This window comes from Protopterus annectens, chromosome 14.part0, assembly GCF_019279795.1.
Source record: "Protopterus annectens isolate FY-2018-M chromosome 14.part0, PAN1.0, whole genome shotgun sequence".
Lineage (NCBI taxonomy): Eukaryota > Metazoa > Chordata > Ceratodontiformes > Protopteridae > Protopterus > Protopterus annectens.
In genome coordinates this window covers 90,569,640-90,593,372 of record NC_056748.1, presented here as the reverse complement: position 1 = coordinate 90,593,372, position 23,733 = coordinate 90,569,640, and the positions used below count along the sequence as shown (strand labels likewise).

General features: G+C 40.5%; 1 protein-coding gene across 1 annotated transcript in view; it reads left to right on the top strand.

Annotated features, from left to right (window-relative positions):
* CCDC172 (coiled-coil domain containing 172) overlaps positions 1 to 23,733 on the top strand; it is a 401,371-nt gene that overhangs the window by 365,260 nt on the left and 12,378 nt on the right. The window contains exon 4 of the mRNA XM_044055529.1: positions 7,288 to 7,390. Within this exon, the coding sequence (XP_043911464.1) occupies positions 7,288 to 7,390 (103 nt within the window). The remainder of the gene's footprint in view (positions 1 to 7,287; positions 7,391 to 23,733) is intronic.

Sequence of the window (23,733 nt, the reverse complement as noted above, 5' to 3'; positions counted from 1 at the left end):
GAGGAAATTGTTCTGTGTTGCACAACTTATATGTGTTTCCACACATACTTTACAAGAGTGTTTGCATAAATGAACCTGTATAGCCCTCAAGATCAACCATAATGATTTTTGTCTGATTATGTGTGACACTGAATATACATATGTTGTAAAATGTTCTATATAATGTATCTTTATACTTCTTTATCTGTACTGTATTATGTATCTTGGAGTTTTTCTCCCCAGGCCTCCACTGAAAATGGGTCATTTGGGCCCAGTGGACTTCCCCAGTAATCAAACTGGAAATAAATAAATAAATTATAAACAAAGGTATGGCATCTAGGTCCAAAGAATTTATCATCCTACTGTATTTGGCACTGATCAGAGCTATCGTTGAGTATGGTGCCCCCTTTAGTATGTACCTAGTTATGTACATCCAACAATTGGAACATCAACAGAGGTTTCCCACTGAAATAATAAAATGTATAAATAATATGTCCTGTGAAGACAGCCTCAAAGCCTTATCCCTGTAGTCTGTCTCTTACAGGTTGTTGAGGAGAGTTCTATGCCTGGCATCCAAGGCACCTTTGCATCCCCCTCTGACAGACCTCCTGCATTTCTGCAAAACAAACAGCACCAGAAATACTCATTTAAAAAAATGAAGCTTGTCTGTGATATAAATAGGAGCTGCTGGAGACACAGGTTTGTATCACAGAGACTAGTCCCTTCTCCGGAATAGCCTCCCCATCCATGTGCAGCAGAGTTCCTCACTAACATAATTCAAGTGTAACTTGGACAAGTGTACTGAGAACCAGAAATTCACCCCTAGTTTGGCACCGGTGTCCCAAATGGACACAGGCAGCCTGTAAATGGTTCTTCTTCCAGGGCACTCCGTGAAAATGTTTCATCTCCCAAGCCTCTGCTTATACTACCAGGGGTACTAGAACTTGTCAGAGATTTGGGATGCATGTCCAGACTAAAAAACTCCTTAATGGTCATCAGCCTAGTACATACTTATAAATATATGGACTTCATTAAAAAGTCACTTATTTCCTTTGTCTGCCAGAACCTCAATGAGGAGTTTTCAAGCCCTCATTCCTGGTTAACAAAAGGATTTTCCATTATAGTGGATTTTGCAATAATTTTTAATGTAGCTAGAGTTCTACATTCTATGTTTTCTTCCTTAAATTCTCACTCATATTAATGAAATTTACAAGAAATAGTGACTCCTCATGCCCTGGTTCATGCCCTTAGTAGTAGTCCTCAAAGAAGATGGGAATTATATGAGCACTTTACAGGCTGTGTTCAAAGCTCAGGACATGGAGTAGATGCATCTGTTGTTACTGAGTCCTAGCATCTTAATTATCCAGCAGTAAATGATCAAGATTGCTGTTTGGTTGGTTTGCACATTCTGGTACTGCTCTGTGTGCATTTACTTGTCTTATTTGGCCTCGTCATACTGTATACTATACTTCTGTGTCTCAGATGCCTTTGTAGCAGAAAACTGATAGGACAAAACACACAGACTGAATGTAAGCTTGCTGGATTTGCATATGTGACAGACACTACTTTTATACTGTATGTTAGTAGTTGGAAGTGCCTAAGCTTATCCTTCACAGATGGGGTGCAAATTTTATTTAGTTATTTAGTTTTGTTGTTGACTGGGAGAGACAGATTGCTAGATGCCAATTACGGGTGGTGGTCTGCAGAAAAAATGTCATAATGCGTGATTTATAGCAAACATTCACAGTACAAATATAATTTCTAGCAATGTAGAAATGAGCAAATACTATGGCAATGAAGACAACAGATGGACCTGTCAACAGCAATTAAGCACCACATGAAGAGATTTTTATATGCAGCATGAATGAGTGGCAGACCTAGAGACTAACACATCATGGACCCAGGTGGGGTAGGGGTTCAGCAGCCGATGTATCTCCTCTGGTCCTAAATGGGTAGGGGATTCCGCAGCTGACTTGTCTCCTCTGTATGTTGGGCTCTCTCACCTGATATCTGGATAGTCTGTAAGAAAATGTTCAGGAGCTCCCATGCATGTTTGTGCATCAAAGCCAGGGGGTGTAAAAGAAAATGTTCATGAGCTCCCATGCATGTCTGTGCATCAACGCCAGGGGGTGTAAAAGAAAATGTTCATGAGCTCCCATGCATGTTTGTGCATCAAAGCCAGGGGGTGTAAAAGAAGATGTTCATGAGCTCCCATGTATGTTTGTGCATCAAAGCCAGGGGGTGTAAAAGAAAATGTTCATGAGCTCCCATGCATGTTTGTGCATCAAAGCCAGGGGGTGTAAAAGAAGATGTTCATGAGCTCCCATGTATGTTTGTGCATCAAAGCCAGGGGGTGTAAAAGAAAATGAAGACTATTGAGCTGAAAGGCTAAGAGCTGATCCCTGTATACAGTGGCCCGAAAAATACCTCACGTAAAGCAGTTTGTTTTATAAGGGTATAGAGTTCCTACATAGTAACCCTTCACGGTTGGGCTTGCAGTGAAAGCCATTACCCTATAGAGAAAACAGACATAGCTACAGGGACACTGAGATGGGATATGGTTTCATATCATGCCTGAATGAGTAGCTTCTCGTTCATTCTAAAATCTTGTGCTAATGTCTGTCTATCTATCTATCTATCTATCTATCTATCTATCTATCTATCTATCTATCATCTATCTATCTATCTATCTATCTATCTATCTATCTATCTACCATCTATCTATCTATCTATCTATCTATCTATCTATCTATCTATCTATCATCTATCTATCTACCATATATCTATCTATCTATCTATCTATCTATCTATCTATCTATCTATCTATCTATCTATCTGTCTATCTATCTATCTATCTGTCTATCTATCATCTGTCTATCTATCTATCTATCTATCTATCTATCTATCTATCTATCTATCATCTATATGTCTATCTATCTATCATCTATCTATCTGTCTATCTATCATATATCTGTCTATCATCTATCTATCTATCTATCTATCTATCTATCTATCTATCTATCTATCTATCTATCTATCTATCTATCTATCATAGGTTCATAGGTAGGTACTAGGCTATTGGCCCTGGGGCCTATACAAGCCCAGCCAAAAAGGTACCCTGGCTTTTGCCACCCAAGAAAATTATTTTCCTCTGCCACTGTTGAGCAGAGCCACAGAGGTGATCCTCGGGGTGAATTTCCTATTTCCCATCCAATCATCAAGATTTTTCTTGAAGAGTGCTAATGCAGAGCTTTGTTTGATATAGATAGGTAGTTTATTCCAGAGTATGGAAAGTCTCTGGGACAGGAATCTATCCCTCCGGCATGTTCTGTTTAATGTGGTGACAAGGTTTAGGTCCCTAGAGCGTGTAGCTCGGAGGGATTGGGATTTCTTTAAGTGGAGCATGTCCAACAGCTCTGGGTTTGACATAGCTTTGTATGTTAGGCAGAGATCACCTCTGAGTAGGCGATATACGACGGAGTAAAGCTGGAGTTTTTTGAGACGGTCTGCGTAGGGCATCTGTTTGAGGCCGGTAATCTTCTTTGTGAGGTATTTCTGCGGCCTTTCCTGTTGTTGTAGATGTCTTGTGAGGTATATACCAAAAGGGACATTGTACTCTATAATGGGTCTAATGAGTGATGAGTAGAGGGGAACAATGACCTCTTTTTTTCTGGATGAGAAACCTTTGTGATGAGGTGTGCCACGTAGAAGGATTTCCTTACTACTGTGGCAATGTGATTATCAAAGGAGAGACTACTGTCCACCTGTGTCCCAAGGTCTCTTATCACACTTTCAGTGTTAAGTATACTACTAGCCTATGTTGTAGTTCATGGGTACAGAGTTTTTACCAAAGGGGATGACAATGCACTTTTTGGCATTGAGCTTGAGGCCATGGCTTTGACACCAGGCATCTGTCTCAGTGAGGCCCTTTTGTAGGATGTCCACATCGTTAGGAGTTTTGATTACGACTCCTAATTTGCAGTCATCTGCGAACTTCGTTAGCCAAAGACCTTCTGTGTTAGCCTGTACTTCAGAGAAGTAGATACCAAACAGGAGAGGACCCAAGACTGAACCCTGTGGTACTCCACTTGTCACTGGTCTAAAGTCAGATTTGGAGTCTGCTACTTTCACAGTGTGGGTTCTGTCAGTGAGCCAGTTGGCAACCCATCTTGTGACATAGGGATTTATACCTAGTTTAGTGAGTTTATCTATAATTCCAGAGTGGAGGATGGTGTCAAAAGCCTTGGCAAGATCTAGATAGGCGGTGTGAGCCACCTTACCCTTGTCTACAGCTTTGGTGACTGCTTCAAAGAAGTCTGTCAGGTTTAGGAGACATGATCTGCCTTTTACAAACCCGAACTGGGTGGGATCCAGAGTTTGGAGATTACCAATATCTTTGTTTATAAGTTCCATGATGATACTTTCCATGGCCTTGCAGACCAGGCTCGTCAGGCTAATGGGGCGGTAGTTCCCGGGGTCCATGGTGGCTCCCTCCTTGTGGAGTAGGATAATCATTGCTATGCGCCATTCAGCAGGTACAAAGCCTGAGGTGAGGCTATGATTGAACATGGTACTTAGGTGGGGTGCCAGTTCATTCTGTAGTTCGTTTAGAACGCAGCCTGGGATGTTGTCTGGTTCCATGGATGCTGTGTTCTTGGCTTTGGAGAGTGTGGTTTTTACCTGTGCAGCCGTGATTACAGGAACTTAATGCATTCTTCCGGTATAGAGATGGGCTATTTACGGGGTGAGAGGGGGGTAAAGTTAGCACTGAACCTATCTGCCAGGATGCTGGCAATATCAGTTGGGTCTGTATATTTAGTGCCACTGTGCTGTAACTCAAAGCAGATCTGAGTGTTGCCATTGAGATTCTTGACATAGCTATAGAATGCTTTGTGGTTGTCTTTAGAACCAGTGGCGATTTTGTTTTCGTAACTAGCTATGGAGGATTTTATCAGGGATCGCAGTTTCTTACTGAGGCTGACCAGGGAGCTCCTCCACTCGTGGGATTTTACTCTCTTTTGCAAGAGTTTCTTCCTTCTGTTGCACAGTTTGTTTATGGCAGGGGACCACCAGATTGGCTTCCTTTTTTTGGAGGATAACGTCTTGGTTCTGTTTGGGATAGCACAACCCATGCACTCATGTTAGTGCTTATAAAGTGCAATCGTGTAGGATTCAGTAGTCATAACTGTATTGCCCATTTGCATGGGTGTCATGAAGTTCACCACTTCTGTCTTAAGAAGCATGAAGTTGGCTTTGGAGAAATTGTTTTTACCATGGTTTCCTTAATGGGGGGGGGGTTGAGGCAGGATGTGGATATCTAGGGTAATTAGCTTATGGTTGGAGCAGACCAATGAGGCATTGACTTCAGGTGTGGATCACCGGTCACTTATATTGGTAATGTCTAGATCCAGGATATTGTTGCCCCTGGTGGGGGTGTGGATAAGTTGATCCAGGGCATTGGAGTTTATGAATTCCAGAAAGCGTTGAGCGAAGGAGTTGGCACATGAGCAGTTTTCCCAGTTAATGGTGGGGTAGTTGAAATCACCCAATATTAGGGTGTGTGGTTGAACCCTAATATTTTCCAGTACATCAGGAAAAGAGGAGTGGGAATCCTGGGGCATGGTGGGTGATCTGTAGCAAGCTACAATTTGGATTGCAGTTTTGCCCAGAGTTAGTTGCACTTGGATAACCTCGGCTGCATTATGCTGAGCAACTAGCCTGGAGGTGTGGATATCCTTAATGAATATGGACACACCTCCGCCTTTGGTGTTCCGGTCCAGGTTACATGGCCGAAAAGTGTGGTATGAGTTAAAGCCTGGTAGTGCAGGGGTGCTCTCTGGAGCCTTGAACCAGGTCTCAGTCACTGCACAGATATCGATGTTCTCCATTGTAAGGAGTGCCTCGAGTGAGTGCATTTTGAGATTTAGACTTCTAGCATTGAGTAGCATCACCCTCAGTTTTTGCTTGCCTGTTCCTGTTACGGTGGTGAATTTGTCATTTGATCCTTGCCTAAAAAAGGCACTATAGGGGTGTCAAGAACCTTAGCCAGTATCCGGAATCCCAGGAGTGACAGCTGCAGGCCATCTCTGGCAAAGCATCGTGGTCTGTCGAACATGTCATCCCAGGCAGACAGATACTGGATCCCTTTAGAGTGGCACCAGAAGCTTAGCCAATTGTTGAAGTCAATCATTTTGTCCTTGTACTGTGGCATCATTCTTGGTGATGGCAGAATGCTACTCAGGGCTAGGGTCATACCTGCCTGGGCTACAAGATCAGAGAGCTCTTCCATGTCTCTTTTCATGTAGTCCAGGGAGGTACGTCTCAGGTCATTCACACCAACATGGACAATGACAGAGTCCTATTTGTACTTGTTGTGGAGTGACCTGAGTGCGTGGGTTATGTGGCGGATCCTGGCACCCGACAGGCAGCTGACAGTAACCTTCTCCTTGTTTAGCCTGGTGAGCAGGACATCAGTGTGCCTGACTATAGAGTCGCCTATGACTAGTGTGTTGGGTACGTTGTTTTGCTTTATTGGCTGTGGTTGAATGGCACACTGAGTCTGCGGGCTATCTGTCATTTGGGTTGTGTTGGGGGGAGGAGGTTGCTTGCATTTCTGCTTTGGAGGTTTCTGTTGCTTGAGGAGATTATTATTGAGACCCTCCGTGAATGTTTTTGTGTTTCTATGTGTGGATTTTGGTGGTGTAGATTTAGTGAGACTATGTGATGAGTGTGGTGTGGAGCAAGTGTTTACCTTCTCCTCTTGACTGTCAAATTCACTCTTGATTGGAGAGAGCTTTACCTCCAGTTTGGCTAGATAAGTGCATCTCTCACAGGTTGTAGTGTTGGGTGGTAGGAGGAGAGGGTTGTCTGTGTACATGAGGCAATTTCTACATTGCCCCAAGATGCCCAGATTCATCAGATAGACAGGAGAGAACACTGGGAGCTGACCCTTGGACATGCCTGAATCAAAAACTATTTTCCTCTAGATAAGTGAGGAAAGTGAGTACAAGAGCTGTTTTTCTCTAAGCAAGTGAGGAAAGTAAGTACAAAAACTGTTTTCCTCTAGGTAATGAGGAAGGTTGAGTGCTGTAGTAATTAGTAGCTTATTTAGTGCTTACAAGTTCTGAACAAGTGCTATCTATCTATCTATCTATCTATCTATCTATCTATATATCTTTCTATCTATCTATCTATCTATCTATTTATGTATTTATCTATCTATCTATCCATCTGTCTGTCTATAGCTATAGTGGTATTGCTGATAAAATTAGCCATTTTCATCACTAGTAATGTTTTTATATTTTTAAGCATTTGAAAGTAAAAGAAGTGAAGCTGTATCTAGAACTAAACTCTTGGAAGAAGAAAAAGAACAGATAATACAGAAGCCTCAGACTGATGCTGAATTTTTGAGGTAAATCATTTTGAAAAATATGAAAACGATATTATGGTCACAAAATAAGCAATTGTACATGCTGGAATCACAAGTTGTTTGCTGAAAGCACACTTGACTGTGTATTGTTTCTAAGATATCTCAGGTGTGCATTGACATTGACTTGTCACCTATAGCTACCTTCTTTCAAATCTTTCTTCATAAAAAAATACCTGCTTTGTCATTAGTTGTATAGCTTTTACTTCAAGAGAATATATTATTGCAGTCAATAATAACAGTCATAGAATTATAGAATCATAGGAAACAAAAGGCAGCTGAACCCAGTGGCCATTTAGACCTTGCTAGAAGCCACCTTTAGACTTTTTATTTCCTTTTTCAAGGAGTAACTGGCTGGTCATACAAAGTATATATTTGTGAATACCATCCAGTCATCTAAGCCCTTTTTGAAGGAAGCAAGTATATTGCAATGTTTAATTTGGAGTGGAAGTCTGTTCCAGTGAAGGGGTAAATGTTATGTAATAAACATGTCTCTTCACTGTTAAACTAGTCTCCCCACCTAACCCCAAAAACTTAAAAAACTTCTCTAAGGTAAACTACCTCCTGTTAAGGGACAGTATAGCTAGTTTCCAAGTTCCCCCAATCCAGAAAACTCAGAAATCTAAGCAGAGATGTAAACAAAAGCCATTATTAGCCATATAAACAGCTTTATAGAAACATCTGTAACAGAATGAAATAAACTTCGGTAAGACCACAAAAACAAACCACCCTGGTAGACCACTGTTATTAATAGGCTGTACAACAAAAGAAAGAAAGTCCTGTCAACAAGTAAGAGAGATTATGCACAACAGAAAAAGTCCATTATTAGTTTAAACAAGTGAATCAGGCAAACTAGTCGTCTACGAAAGCAAAATTTGAGGTAAAAACAGCCTCCAAAGTTAAGGATAACCATAAGGCATTTTTTTCAGTTATGTCGGCAATCTTAAGGGCAACACCCAAATGTGCAAAATTAATTGTGGATGGCATCACCTATACTAAGCCACAAGATATAGCAAATCTGCTGGCTGACAAACTCAGCTCAGATTTCACCTTCCCATCACCCACAGTTTTCCACCATGAAATACCCTCTGCCACTGCCACTTCACCTCCAGTTATCAGCAAAGAACAAGTTGCCACTGTACTCTCTGAAGATTAAAACACAGTTTCAAGGGGTCTAACAATACACCAGGTTGCTTCTTAAACAGCTTTAATCAGGGGTTAACAGGCCCATTAGGATATGTATTAAACCACAGCCTCTGAACTGGCTTTGTTGTGATAGATTGGAAGATAGTGACAGTCATTCCTTAGATAACAACAGTCATCCCTCTGCATAAAGGGAGACCATCTACTGACCTGTGAAATTGTAGCTTCGTAAGTTTGGCTAGTCTTATATGTAAAGCCAAGGAAAGAATAATCATGGACCTGATAAATAATGACACAAGAAACCTCCAAACTCTGGACCCAACCCAGTTCGGCTTTGTCAAGGGGAGGTCTTGGCTACTGAATCTGCTGGATTTCTTTGAGAAAGTCACTAAGGCCATTGATGTGGGTAAAACAGTACATACCACCTACCTTGACCTGGCCAAAGCATTTGACCCAGTTCCTCACTCTGATATTATAAATAAACTCACAAAACTGATCATAAATCCCTGCATCACCAGATGGATAGCCAGCTGGCTCATGGTCGGGACATATGTGGTTAAAATGGGTGAATCCCGATCCAACAAGGGGTCAGTTACTAGTGATGTGCCACAGGGCTCTGTGCTGTGACCACTCCTGTTTGGTATATACTTCTCTGAAGTCAAGGCTAATGTGGAAGGCCTCTGGATGACAAAGTTTGCCAATGACTGCAACCACTGAATCTTCCTTAATGTAGATATCCTTCAGGAGGGGCTAGATTAGACTAATTATTGGTGCAAGAACAGTGGCCTAAAACTAAAATGGAAAAAATGCATTATCATACCCTTTGGGAAATCAAATATCCCTGTAAATTACAACATCAATAGCATACCCGTAAGAGTGGACTTAGAGGTGAGAGATCTAGGTACACAGACACATAGTAGCCTAAACTTTGACCACCATGTGTCCACAGTGGTGAGAAAGTCCTTCTATTTAGTACAACTTATACGTAAACGTATGTCATCCAGATCCAAGGAAATTAATAGTCCCACTGTACTTAGCCCTCATTAGACCAGTAATTGAGTACAATGCACCATTTGGCATGTACTTGATTAGGCACTTCAGCAGGCATGACCTCAGAGGTTCTTCACAAAGAAAATACAGGGTGTAAACAAGATGTCCTATGCAGACAGATAAGTCTTAGTAAAGCTAACAAAAAGATCTAATTGGTCAATATCTCCTTTCCATAAACAAAAAACATCATCCACAAATCGCCCATAATAGACAAGTTCATTCTTCCAGATATTTCCATCACTAAAGATTGTTTTAAACTCCCACTCAGCCTTGTACTTGTAAATATAGACATAACCCGTCTCTTTACTGTGATCCCCCATGAGTATGGCCTGAGGGCCTTACATGATTTTCTGGTTAGACATAATTTAACAACAGAACCTCTTTGTTCCCTGCTGGAATTAGTCCTCAAGTACATCTTTATGTATGGAGATACCTTTTATCTGCAAACCTGGGGTGTGGCCATGGGAACTCCATGTGCCAACAGTTATTCAAACTTGGTCTTGGCTGAGTTGTGGATGATGTTTTTTGATGTTTATGGAGGTATTGACCAATTGGATCTTTTTGTTAGCTTTATTAACAACAGCACTGACTTCCTTGAGTTCAAAATGAAACACTCATCCTCAACTATAGATTTCTTGGATGTTAAGATACGCTTACATCCAATCCAAGGTCTCTCTACTGGGGTGCATAGGAAAGAGACCTGGCAAAATCATTTCGAACATAGGCAGAGCATGCATCCAAAATATATTTTTGATAACATCTTTGATAATCAAATCTTAAGAGTCTCAAGACTATGTACTGATGAGGAGGAATTCTTGGAAGAGCAATCCAATCTACGTAGTTATCTGAAGGATAGGGCTTACCAGGAAAATAATTTTCCATCAGTTTCACAGGTGCAAACCTATAGAAAGCAAAGAGGTCAACCTTATTACTCAGAGAGGTCTGAACAAGCATCACGAAGACAGTCTAATGACACAACACCTAAACAACTTAGATGTATGCTTACTTACAGTTCGGACAATCGACAGGTCTGTGAAGTGATCAGAAAATTTTGGCCGATTCTGACAGCGGATGACAAAATAAAGAACATCGTTGGAGAGAGACCTAGGTTTCTTTATAAGAATAAAAAGAATATCAAGAGATTACTATGCCATAAAGATGGCTTTAAACGTGGTGGTCCACTATCAGACCGCAAAGGTACTTTCAAATGCTGCAGGTGCAAAGCTTGTTCTTACCTAGATACTAGTAATACTTTTCTTCATCCAGTATCTGGACGTAACTTTCATTTCGATGTTTATGCTGATTGTACTACTAGCCACATAATCTATTTGGCTACCTGTCGTAAATGCCAAGCTTTTTACCTTGGTAAAACTGACCAATGACTAAAGGATCGCATTCTACGACATGTTAGAGACATTGATCAGAAAGTTCCACACAATGCCTTAGCAGCAAACATATTGGTCCATCCTACGCATAATTTCTTGTTTAAAGCTGTGGAAGTGGTCACCCAAAACATCAGGGAAGGAGATGTCCATAACAGGACAGAATTGAGAGAGGTCTTTTGGATCAATAATTTTAGAGCCAATCGACCCCCAGGTCTTAATACAATAGTACCTCTCAGACCTGTTCTAAAATCTAGAAGGAACTTACCAAACATTAACACATGATTCTAGCATTTTTATCATTGAACTACATATAGGAGACAAACCTCCACTTTAAACATTTATTTTGTCCTGTGCCTTTAAGAACACCAAAGACAATCAACTACCAGCTCTTGATTGTGTTTCCTTTATAAACAGGAAGAGCTAACCATACTTTTATACGATCTGAAGAAGGCATTTGCCGAAAGCGCTTATCGTTTGGACAATTTCATCAGCTTTTTACACTCCAGTGAAATATATGTTTTTGCCAGCTTTGTTTACAAAGCATCTATTAACTGTACTTGAAGCCTGAAGTTGTGGATGTTAATTACTAGGCTAATTATTTCAGTACTTCAGTGAAGTTTGCATTCCTGTCAGCTTCACTTTTTAAGCTTTCAATAAATTGAGTTTTAACAGCCTGAAGTCTGAAGCTGTGGATGACAATTGCTTGGATATTTAATTATTTTCAGTTCACCGTATTCCAGTGAAGTTTACATGTTGTCAGCTTCACTTTTTAAACAATCAATAAATTGTGTTTTAACAGACTGAAGCCTGAAGCTGTGGACGACACATAAGGTCCTTCCCTATTTTACTACCCAGGACAAAATATTCTCCATCTAAAAACCCTTTTGTGGGCACTCAATATACCCCATATTCGGATAGACCTGACTCCCCCTCAGCTATGTCTATGAGATCCACTAGAAGCCTTTCTGAACATGATGTGGTGCACCTTGTGGATCAGTTGCTTTTGGCCAGAGTAATCCCACCCTCCAGGACCTATTCTTCCTATGGAGGTGATCATTTTTCTCCGGAGACTCCTACTTATACTCCTCCTTCATCATCTGCCTTGAAGCCCCTTCCCATAGCACAGACTTCCCTCCCAATGGCTCCATTTGTAGATCTCAGTATGGAACCGCAGTTGCCTTTGTGGCCGGAGAGACGTGTGGTGCTGGTACTCCTGCATTTCACAGCCATCCCCGGCTGTGGGTTCCCACCCCTCCTCAGGTGGGCCAGCCTTTTGAGTCACAGAGAAGGCTCTTGCCTCTGTAGGCAACCCTGTGCTGTCAGAATTCCCATCCTCCTCTGGGCCGCAGTTCACACAAGCCACCCCCAGCGGACACCGGGCACAAGAGTCTCAGGACACACTCCCACAGGAGACTCCTTTTACGCTGTTTTCCCCAGTATCCCCCCCGAGGAAGTTCATCACAAGAGTACATGCAAGAGGAAGCCCGTGGACTCCTCAGAAGTGTCCCTCACAGAAGACACAGACACTGATGATGGGGAAGGGTCCCCTCGGTCACCCTCTGAGGTGTCCTTTGGAGACATCCTTGAAATCCTGAAACAGAGAGGCGACTGACAGCCCTCCAACCCATCCTCTGAAGAGTCTGTGTTCCTGCAGGCCTTTCGTACCCGGCCCCCTACCTCTTGGGTTATTCCACCTGCCGATTAACTTGTCCGGTTCATTGTGCAGCATGCATGGAAGGCTCCTGACACTGTTGAAGCCATTCCCCGGAGGCCAGATAAAATTTTGTCCCCACCGGATACTGATCCCCATTGGTCCAAAGGTTTTGCAGTAGATGCCATGGTGGTGGCTGCTGTAACTAAGAAAGAGCTGGCAGAAGAGAGCCAGACTGTCCATCCGCCCTCCAAAGAGTCCCGGGCAGTGGACAGGTTAGGGAAGCATGTTTTTTCATCCGCGACCTTTGCAATTAGGTCCCTGAATTATATGGCACATTTCACCAGGCTTCAAAGAGACTTAATTTCTGAGCTCTCTGAAACTTTGGCCAGAGCTGTGTCTGATGAGGTCCGTGACAAAGTGGTCTCACAGTTAGCCACCCTTGAATCAGTATCCAACTCCTCTATGCATATGATTTCTCACACATCAGAAGGAGCAGCTAGAGAGGCGGGTGCAGGTATAGTCCTGAGACGGCATGCCTGGATGCACCTGTGTGACTTCGCGGAACCCATCAAGGCTTCCTTCTTGAATGTTCCCATAGAAGCCTCTTCATTTTTTGGACCCAAGGTAAAAGACGCACTGGCTAGATGTGAACAGGATGGTAAGACACTTTCTGCCATGGGTGTCTGCTTCTCTTCTCCTCAACATGGTTACTCTAGGAACCAGAAGAGTGGAAAGATGTGGCACAAAAAAATCACAGGGTTCTTTCTGGGACACACGAGCTGAGTTTTCTCCCGGGGCAGAAGGGGAAACTCCAATGGAAGATGCCCCTTTCGGGGCAGAGGAGGTCCACGTAACCAGGGTTCCTGAGATTCTTTCTCTGGCCAATCCTACCAGTGCTCCTGAAGAGTGGCCCAGCTGCTTACCTCTGGAAGCGGATGGGGGTCGTTTCTCTTTGTACCCTTCTGCCTGGCTAACCATCACCACTGATTCTTGGGTACAAAAAATAATAACCAGAGGTTATCATATCCCCTTCGACCTTTGTCCTGTTCCCCTAAGAAACTTACCTGACGTTCCACCCAGTCAAAGGGAAGAAGCAGCAGATCAAATATAAAAATTGCTACAAAAAAGAGTCATCCAAATAGTCCCCCCAGACCAGATAGGATCCGGATTCTACTCAAGACTATTTTTGGTGTCAAAAAAGACCAGGGACTGGAGACCACTTTTGGATCTCAGTGTATTAAACAAATTTGTAAATGTACAGAAATTCTGGATGGTCATGGTACAGTCTGTCCTTCCACTCTTGGAAAAAGTTGACTGGATGGGCTCGATAGATCTTCAAGATGCATACTACCACATAAAGGTGGACAGACCATCAAGAAGATTTCTTCACTTCCGTGTAGGAGCCAGTCATTATCAGTTCCGAGTACTGCCTTTCAGACTCTCAATAGCCCCCTGAGTGTTCACCAAGTGCATGGCAGCCGTCACAGCTGTTTCAGGCGTTTTCATATCTAGACGACTGGCTCATTACCTCCCCCACTAGGTGTCTATTGGAAGAAGCCTCGGCATACTCTCTTCACATTGCAGAAAGGCTAGGCATAACCATAAACTGGCAAAAGTTCAACCTGACCCTGTCTCAGTCCATAGAATTCATTGGGGTCCTTTTGGACACAAAAATTGCAAAGCATCTATTCCAGAGCACAGAATTCACAGGACAAAAGAGCAGCTCATACCAATTCTTCCCCTGGAAAAATCCACGGCGCATTCTGTTCTCCAGCTGTTGGGGTCCATGGCAGCCTCCATTACCATTGTCCCCCTTGCGCGATTCTACATGAGGCTCCTACAATGGCTACTGCTCACCCAGTGGTACCCTTTTCAGTACCCTCTATCATTCAATATTCGGGTAACTCAAAGATGCAAACAAGACTTAATTTGGTGGATGTCACAGAACCTGTTACAATGGTCTCACCCCTTCACACCCCAACAACCCAAGGCTACAGTGACCACGGATGCCTCCCTGATGGGGTGGGGGGGGCTATTTCAGGGAAAGACAGTCCAAGGCATATGGTCAGATTTAGAGGCCCATCTGCATATCAATGTCCTAGAACTGAGGGCAGTGCTTCTAGCATTGCAAGCATTCCATTCCCTCCTTCCATCAGGGACTATTGCAATACAATCAGACAACATGGCAGTAGTCTGGTACATCAACAAACAAGGCAGAACCAAATCTTACCCACTTTGTCTGGAGGCCATGAGGATATGGCAATAGGCGATGGCTACCAACCGCTTTCTGATAGCAACACACATTCCTGGGAGTTCCGTGATAGCAGACAGATTGAGCAGGTGCATTCTACAACCTCACGAGTGGTCCCTGAATCCTTTAATAGCGGTAGAGATTTTCAACCACTGGGGTCACCCTTGCTGCGACCTCTTTGCATCCCCAACCAACTACAAATGCAGCAAGTACTTTGCCCTGATTCTCCCTCAGGGACAGTCACCCAGGGACGCTCTAGTTCACGACTGGCCCTCGGGTCTGCTTTATCCATTTCCCCTTCTTCCCCTCATTCCTCAGTTCCTGAAGAAAGCCTGCCAGTTGAAGAGCAAAGTAATCCTCATAGCACCCTATTGGCCTCATCAAATTTGTTTTCCTTTTCTATGGCCTCACCTACTAGATCAACCATGGATTCTCAGTCCAACCCCGGAGCTGATTTCCCATCCACAGAACCTGATTCACCCCAACCTGAACAGCCTGAAGCTCACAGCTTGGCTCCTCCACTTCCTGTGATTGCCAGGCAGAATGACCTTTCTTCCCCAGTACGTGACATACTTATTGTATCTCATAAATCTTCCACCAGGAATACATACCTCAGCAAGTGGAAGAGGTTTACTATTTGACTAAAAGAAAAACAAATGGACCCTTACTCAGCTCCAGTGCCGGTAGTACTGGAATACCTATCAAATCTTTTTCAGTTGGGACTATCAGCATCTACCATTAGAGTTCACTTAGCTGCCACATCTAATTTTTCACAGTGGTTTTGATGATTCTTCCCTTATGTCGCACAAGCTATGTAAGACCTTCCTAAAAGGTGTAATTCATTTGAAACGCCCTTTCAGAGAACCAACTCAGCCATGGAACCTGTCATTAGTTCTGCAAGCTCTGACAACGTTACCTTTTGAACCAGCCTCCTCTTACAACCTCAAATTTCTATCATGGAAAACGTTGTTCCTGGTCACCATTACATCTGCCAGACGTATTTCCAAACTTCATGCCTTGTGCATCAAACGTCCATACTTGATTTTTCATAAAGACAGAGTATCACTGAGAAATAATCCCTCCAATGTCTGTTAACCAAACCATTGATTTGCCAGTTTTCTTCCCCAATCATTCAAACAGAGGAGAGTATTGCCTACATACCCTAGACGTCCACAAACAAATATGTTTTTATCTGAACAGAACTAAGCCTTCTCGCAAATCAGACCAGTTATTTTTGGCCTTTTCTGGACCTAGATTAGGGTGTGCTGTTTCTAAGGTCACATTGGCTAAATGGTTGAAAGACTGCGTAACATTTATTTACAAAAAGCACAATATTCCTATAACTACATCTGTAAGGGCTCATTCTACAAGGTCAGTAGCAACTTCTGCTGCCTTCCATGCTAGAGCTTCTTTAAATGACATTTGTGCAGCTGCAACTTGGGCTAGACCTCATACCTTCATCAATCATTACAAATTGGATTTGGCCTCCAGAGGAAGAGCCTTTTTTGGTTCTATGGTGCTCCGGAATGTCCTTCAATGAGAGCTTCCCAGGAATAAAGGCAGCTGGGGACTCTGTCCCAGGAGTAAGGACTGAACAAGGATTAACAACATCAGATAAAGAAGTTATGTCTTACCCTAACATTCCATCTGTGTTGTTGATCCTCGTTCAGTCATTACGACCCTCCCTCCTTCCCCCTCCTGAGGCTTATAATGGATCTCATCATCCTGTTTCTTTAGGTCATTTGACCAGAGGTAGCCTCTACTTCTTTTTCGACTTGCAAACTCGATCTGAGGTAACAGGGACAGGGGAATTGTGGGTAAGAGTTTAGCTCGAGAGTTTGTGGCTGCCACGAGATTGGAAGATGGCCAGCTCAGTTCCGATGTCGGAACCGACTACCCAGGAGTCATGACTAAACGAGGATCAACAACACAGATGGAACGTTATTGTAAGGCATAACTTCTTTATTCATCCATAAATGCCCAGTTTTATTGCATTTAAAACATTTCAATTCATATTTTGTTGCATTAAGACTCATTTCCCTGCATATATAGCATTTCTTTTTATCATAGTTTCTTTTCAAATGATCATCCTTTTCACAGAAAAAAAAAACGTTTTGGGTGGCCCCAATATTTTACTACACCTCTATTCCCTTCCACATTTATCATACTAGGAATATGTAAAATGTTATCCCTTTCCATTTTTAACACAATATTACACTCCTGTCCACAAGTCCATAAGCCCTTGTTATCACAGACTTCTGTAATGTCCATAACTTCTTTACACACGTCTTTTCAGAGTCTCTTTCTTTTCTTCATTTCATAAATGCAGATGTATCTTCTTTATTTCCTTATAAAATGTTTTAACCACATATAAGTTCCAAGGATTGTCGTTCTTTTTCTTTTCATATTCTCCCAGAAAATTTTCCATAGCATCCCATTCTCAAATATAATGCCATAAAATGTCTCCTTCTTGTTAAGAATAGACGTTCATACCTTTGAGCCTCTACATCCTATGGAGTCATTAATTGTGCCAAACTTCATTCCTGTCCAGTTCTTTCTGTTCTTTATTTTCGAGTCTCACTACAACATTTCTCCTCATGTTACCAGTTCTTTCTGTTCTTTATTTTCGATTCTCACTACAACATTTCTCCTCGTGTTACCGGTTCTTTCTGTTCTTTATTTTGGATTCTCACTACAACATTTCTCCTCGTGTTACCAGTTCTTTCTGTTCTTTATTTTGGATTCTCACTACAACATTTCTCCTCGTGTTGCGAGTTCTTTCTGTACTTTATTTTGGATTCTCGCTACAACATTTTTCCTCATGTTACCAGTTCTTTCTGTTCTTTATTTTGGATTCTCGCTACAACATTTCTCCTCGTGTTACCAGTTCTTTCTGCTCATTATTTTGGATTCTCACTACAACATTTCTCCACGTGTTACCAGTTTTTTCTGTTCTTTATTTTGGATTCTCACTACAACATTTCTCCTCGTGTTGCCAGTCCTTTCTGTTCTTTATTTTGGATTCTCACTACAACATTTCTCCTCGTGTTACTAGTTCTTTCTGTTCTTTATTTTGGATTCTCACTACAACATTTCTCCTCGTGTTACCAGTTCTTTCTGTTCTTTATTTTGGATTCTCACTACAACATTTCTCCTCGTGTTACCAGTTCTTTCTGTTCTTTATTTTGGATTCTCACTACAACATTTCTCCTCCTGTTACCCAGTTCTTTCTGTTCTTTATTTTGGATTCTCACTACAACATTTCTCCTCGTGTTACCAGTTTTTTCTGTTCTTTATTTTGGGTTCTCACTACAATATTTCTCCTCGTGTTACCAGTTCTTTCTGTTCTTTATTTTGGATTCTTGCTACAACATTTCTCCTCGTGTCACCAGTTCTTTCTGTTCTTTATTTTGGATTCTCGCTACAACATTTCTCATCATGTTACCAGTTCTTTCTGTTCTTTATTTTGGATTCTCACTACAACATTTCTCGTCATATTACCAGTTCTTTCTGTTCTTTATTTTGGATTCTCACTACAACATTTCTCCTAGTGTTACCAGTTCTTTCTGTTCTTTATTTTGGATTCTCACTCCTCATGTTACAATTTCTTTCTGTTCTTTATTTTGGATTCTCGCTACAACATTTCTCCTTGTGTTATCAGTTCTTTCTGTTCTTTATGTTGGATTCTCACTACAACATTTCTCCTCGTGTTGCGAGTTCTTTCTGTTCTTTATTTTGGATTCTCACTACAACATTTCTCCTCATGTTATCAGTTCTTTCTGTTTATTTTGGATTCTCACTACAACATTTCTCCTCGTGTTACCAGTTCTTTCTGTTCTTTATTTTGGATTCTCACTACAACATTTCTTCTCATGTTAACATTTTTTTTCTGTTCTTTATTTCGAATTCTCACTACAACATTTCTCCTCGTGTTACCAGTTCTTTCTGTTCTTTATTTTGGATTCTCACTAGAACATTTCTCCTCATGTTACCAGTTCTTTCTGTTCTTTATTTTGGATTCTCACTCTTCATGTTACGAGTTCTTTCTATTCTTTATTTTGGATTCTCACTACAACATTACTCCTCGAGTTGTGAGTTCTTTCTGTTCTTTATTTTGGATTCTCGCTACAACATTTCTCCTCGTGGTATCATTTTTTTCTGTTCTTTATTTTGGATTCTCACTACAACATTTCTCCTCGTGATACCAGTTCTTTCTGTTCTTTATTTTGGATTCTCACTAGAACATTTCTCCTCGTGTTACCAGTTCTTTCTGTTCTTTATTTTGGGTTCTCTCTACAACATTTCTCATCCTGTTACCAGTTCTTTTTGTTCTTTATTTTGGATTCTCACTACAACATTTCTCCTCGTGTTACCAGTTCTTTCTGTTCTTTATTTTGGATTCTCGCTGCAACATTTCTCGTCGTGTTACCAGTTCTTTCTGTTCTTTATTTTGGATTCTCACTACAACATTTCCCATCGTGTTACGAGTTCTTTCTGTTCTTTATTTTGGATTCTCACTACATTTCTCATCGTGTTACCAGTTCTTTCTGTTCTTTATTTTGGATTCTCACTACATTTCTCATCGTGTTACCAGTTCTTTCTGTTCTTTATTTTGGATTCTTACTACAACATTTCTCCTCGTGTTACCAGTTCTTTCTGTTCTTTATTTTGGATTCTCGCTACAACATTTCGCCTCGTGTTACCAGTTCTTTCTGTTCTTTAGTTTGGATTCTTGCTGCAATATTTCTCCTCGTGTTACCAGTTCTTTCTGATCTTTATTTTGGATTCTCGCTACAACATTTCTCCTCGTGTTACCAGTTCTTTCTGTTCTTTATTTTGGATTCTCGCTACAACATTTCGCCTCGTGTTACCAGTTCTTTCTGTTCTTTATTTTGGATTCTCGCTACAACATTTCTCCTCATGTTATCAGTTCTTTCTGTTCTTTATTTTGGATTCTCACTACAACATTTCTCCTAGTGGTATCAGTTTTTTCTGTACTTTATTTTGGATTCTCACTACAACATTTCTCCTTGTGTTACCAGTTCTTTCTGTTCTTTACTTTGGATTCTCATCACAACATTTCTCCTCGTGTTACCAGTTCTTTCTGTTCTTTATTTTGGAATCTCACTACAACATTTCTCCTCGTGTTACGAGTTCTTTCTGTTCTTTATTTTGGATTCTCGCTACAACATTTCTCCTTGTGTTACCAGTTCTTTCTGTTCTTTATTTTGGATTCTCACTACAACATTTCTCCTCGTGTTACCAGTTCTTTCTGTTCTTTATTTTGGATTCTCACTAGAACATTTCTCCTCATGTTACCATTTTTTTTCTCTTTATTTTGGATTCTCAGTAGAACATTTCTCCTCGTGTTACCAGTTCTTTCTGTTCTTTATTTTGGGTTCTCTCTACAACATTTCTCATCATGTTACCAGTTCTTTCTGTTCTTTATTTTGGATTCTCACTACAACATTTCTCCTCGTGTTACCAGTTCTTTCTGTTCTTTATTTTGGATTCTCGCTGCAACATTTCTCCTCGTGTTACCAGTTCTTTCTGTTCTTTATTTTGGATTCTCACTACACCATTTCCCGTCGTGTTTCCAGTTCTTTCTGTTCTTTATTTTGGATTCTCACTACATTTCTCATCGTGTTACCAGTTCTTTCTGTTCTTTATTTTGGATTCTCACTACATTTCTCCTCGTGTTACCAGTTCTTTCTGTTCTTTATTTTGGATTCTCGCTGCAATATTTCTCCTCCTGTTACCAGTTCTTTCTGTTCTTTATTTTGGATTCTCGCTACAACATTTCTCCTCGTGTTACCAGTTCTTTCTGTTCTTTATTTTGGATTCTCACTACAACATTTCTCCTCGTGTTACCAGTTCTTTCTGTTCTTTATTTTGGATTCTCGCTTTAACATTTCTCCTCATGTTATCAGTTCTTTCTGCTCTTTATTTTGGATTCTCACTACAACATTTCTCCTCGTGTTACAAGTTCTTTCTGTTCTTTATTTTGGATTCTCACTACAACATTTCTTCTCATGTTACCATTTTTTTCTGTTCTTTATTTTGAATTCTCACTACAACATTTCTCCTCGTGTTACCAGTGCTTTCTGTTCTTTATTTTGGAGTCTCACTACAACATTTCTCCTCATGTTACTAGTTCTTTCTGTTCTTTATTTTGGATTCTCACTCCTCGTGTTACGAGTTCTTTCTATTCTTTATTTTGGATTCTCACTACAACATTTCTCCTCGTTGTATCAGTTTTTTCTGTTCTTTATTTTGGATTCTCACTACAACATTTCTCCTCATGTTACCAGTTCTTTCTATTCTTTATTTTGGATTCTCACTACAACATTTCTCCTCGTGTTATGAGTTCTTTCTGTTCTTTATTTTAGATTCTCACTACAACATTTCTCCTCGTGTTACCAGTTCTTTCTGTTCTTTATTTTGGATTCTCACTACATTTCTCTTTGTGTTACCAGTTCTTTCTATTCTTTATTTTCGATTCTCACTACAACATTTCTCCTCGTGTTACCAGTTCTTTCTGCTCTTTATTTTGGATTCTCACTACAACATTTCTCCTCATGTTACCAGTTCTTTCTCTTCCTTATTTTGGATTCTCACTACAACATTTCTCCTCGTGTTACCAATTCTTTCTGTTCTTCATTTTGGATTCTCATTAGAACATTTCTCCTCGTGTTACCATTTCTTTCTGTTCTTTATTTTGGATTCTCACTAGAAAATTTCTCCTCGTGTTACCAGTTCTTTCTGTTCTTTATTTTGGGTTCTCTCTACAACATTTCTCATCGTGTTACCAGTTCTTTCTGTTCTTTATTTTGGATTCTCACTATAACATTTCTCCTCGTGCTACCAGTTCTTTCTGTTCTTTATTTTGGATTCTCGCTGCAACATTTCTCGTCATGTTACCAGTTCTTTCTTTTCTTTATTTTGGATTCTCACTACATTTCTCATCGTGTTACCAGTTTTTTATTTTGGATTCTCACTACAACATTTCTCCTCGTGTTACCAGTTCTTTCTGTTCTTTATTTTGGATTCTCGCTGCAATATTTCTCCTCATGTTACCAGTTCTTTCTGTTCTTTATTTTGGATTCTCGCTGCAACATTTCTCCTCTTTTTACCAGTTCTTTCTGTTCTTTATTTTGGATTCTCGCTACAACATTTCTCCTCGTGTTACCAGTTCTTTCTGTTCTTTATTTTGGATTCTCACTACGACATTTCTCCTCTTGTTACCAGTTCTTTCTGTTCTTTATTTTGGATTCTCACTACAACATTTCTCCTTGTGTTACCAGTTCTTTCTGTTCTTTATTTTGGATTCTCACTACACCATTTCTCCTCGTGTTACCAGTTCTTTCTGTTCTTTACTTTGGATTCTCGCTACAACATTTCTCCTTGTGTTACCAATTCTTAATTTGGATTCTCACTTCATCATTTCTCCTCGTGTTACCAGTTCTTTCTGTTCTTTATTTTGGATTCTCGCTACAACATTTCTCCTCTTGTTACCAGTTCTTTCTGTTCTTTATTTTGGATTCTCACTACAACATTTCTCCTCGTGTTACCAGTTCTTTCTGTTCTTTATTTTGGATTCTCGCTACAACATTTCTCCTTGTGTTACCAGTTCTTAATTTGGATTCTCACTTCATCATTTCTCCTCGTGTTACCAGTGTTTTCTGTTCTTTATTTTGGGTTCTTGCTACAACATTTCTCCTCGTGTTACCAGTTTTTTCTGTTCTTTATTTTGGGTTCTCGCTGCAATATTTCTCCTCATGTTACCAGTTCTTTCTGTTCTTTATTTTGGATTCTCGCTACAACATTTCTCCTCGTGTTACCAGTTCTTTCTGTTCTTTATTTTGGATTCTCACTACAGCATTTCTCCTTCTGTTACCAGTTCTTTCTGTTCTTTATTTTGGATTCTCACTACAACATTTCTCCTCGTGTTACCAGTTCTTTCTGTTCTTTATTTTGGATTCTCACTACAACATTTCTCCTCGTGTTACCAGTTCTTTCTGTTCTTTATTTTGGATTCTCTCTACAACATTTCTCCTTGTGTTACCAGTTCTTTCTGTTCTTTATTTTGGATTCTCACTACAACATTTCTCCTCGTGTTACCAGTTCTTTCTGTTCTTTATTTTGGATTCTCACTACAACATTTCTCCTCGTGTTACCAGTTCTTTCTGTTCTTTATTTTGGATTCCTGCTACAACATTTCTCATCATGTTACCAGTTCTTTCTGTTCTTTATTTTGGATTCTCACTACAACATTTCTCCTTGTGTTACCAGTTCTTTCTGTTCTTTATTTTGGATTCTCACTACAACATTTCCCGTCGTATTACCAGTTCTTTCTGTTCTTTATTTTGGATTCTCACTACATTTCTCATCGTGTTACCAGTTCTTTCTGTTCTTTATTTTGGATTCTCACTACATTTCTCCTCGTGTTACCAGTTCTTTCTGTTCTTTATTTTGGATTCTCATTACAACATTTCTCCTCATGTTACCAGTTCTTTCTGTTCTTTATTTTGGATTCTCGCTGCAACATTTCTCCTCGTGTTACCAGTTCTTTCTGTTCTTTATTTTGGATTCTTGCTACAACATTTCTCCTCGTGTTACCAGTTCTTTCTGTTCTTTATTTTGGATTCTCGCTACAACATTTCTCCTCGTGTTACCAGTTCTTTCTGTTCTTTATTTTGGATTCTCGCTATAACATTTCTCCTATTGTTACCAGTTCTTTCTGTTCTTTATTTTGGATTCTCACTACAACATTCCTCCTCGTATTACCAGTTCTTTCTGTTTTTTATTATGGATTCTCGCTACAACATTTCTCCTCATGTTACCA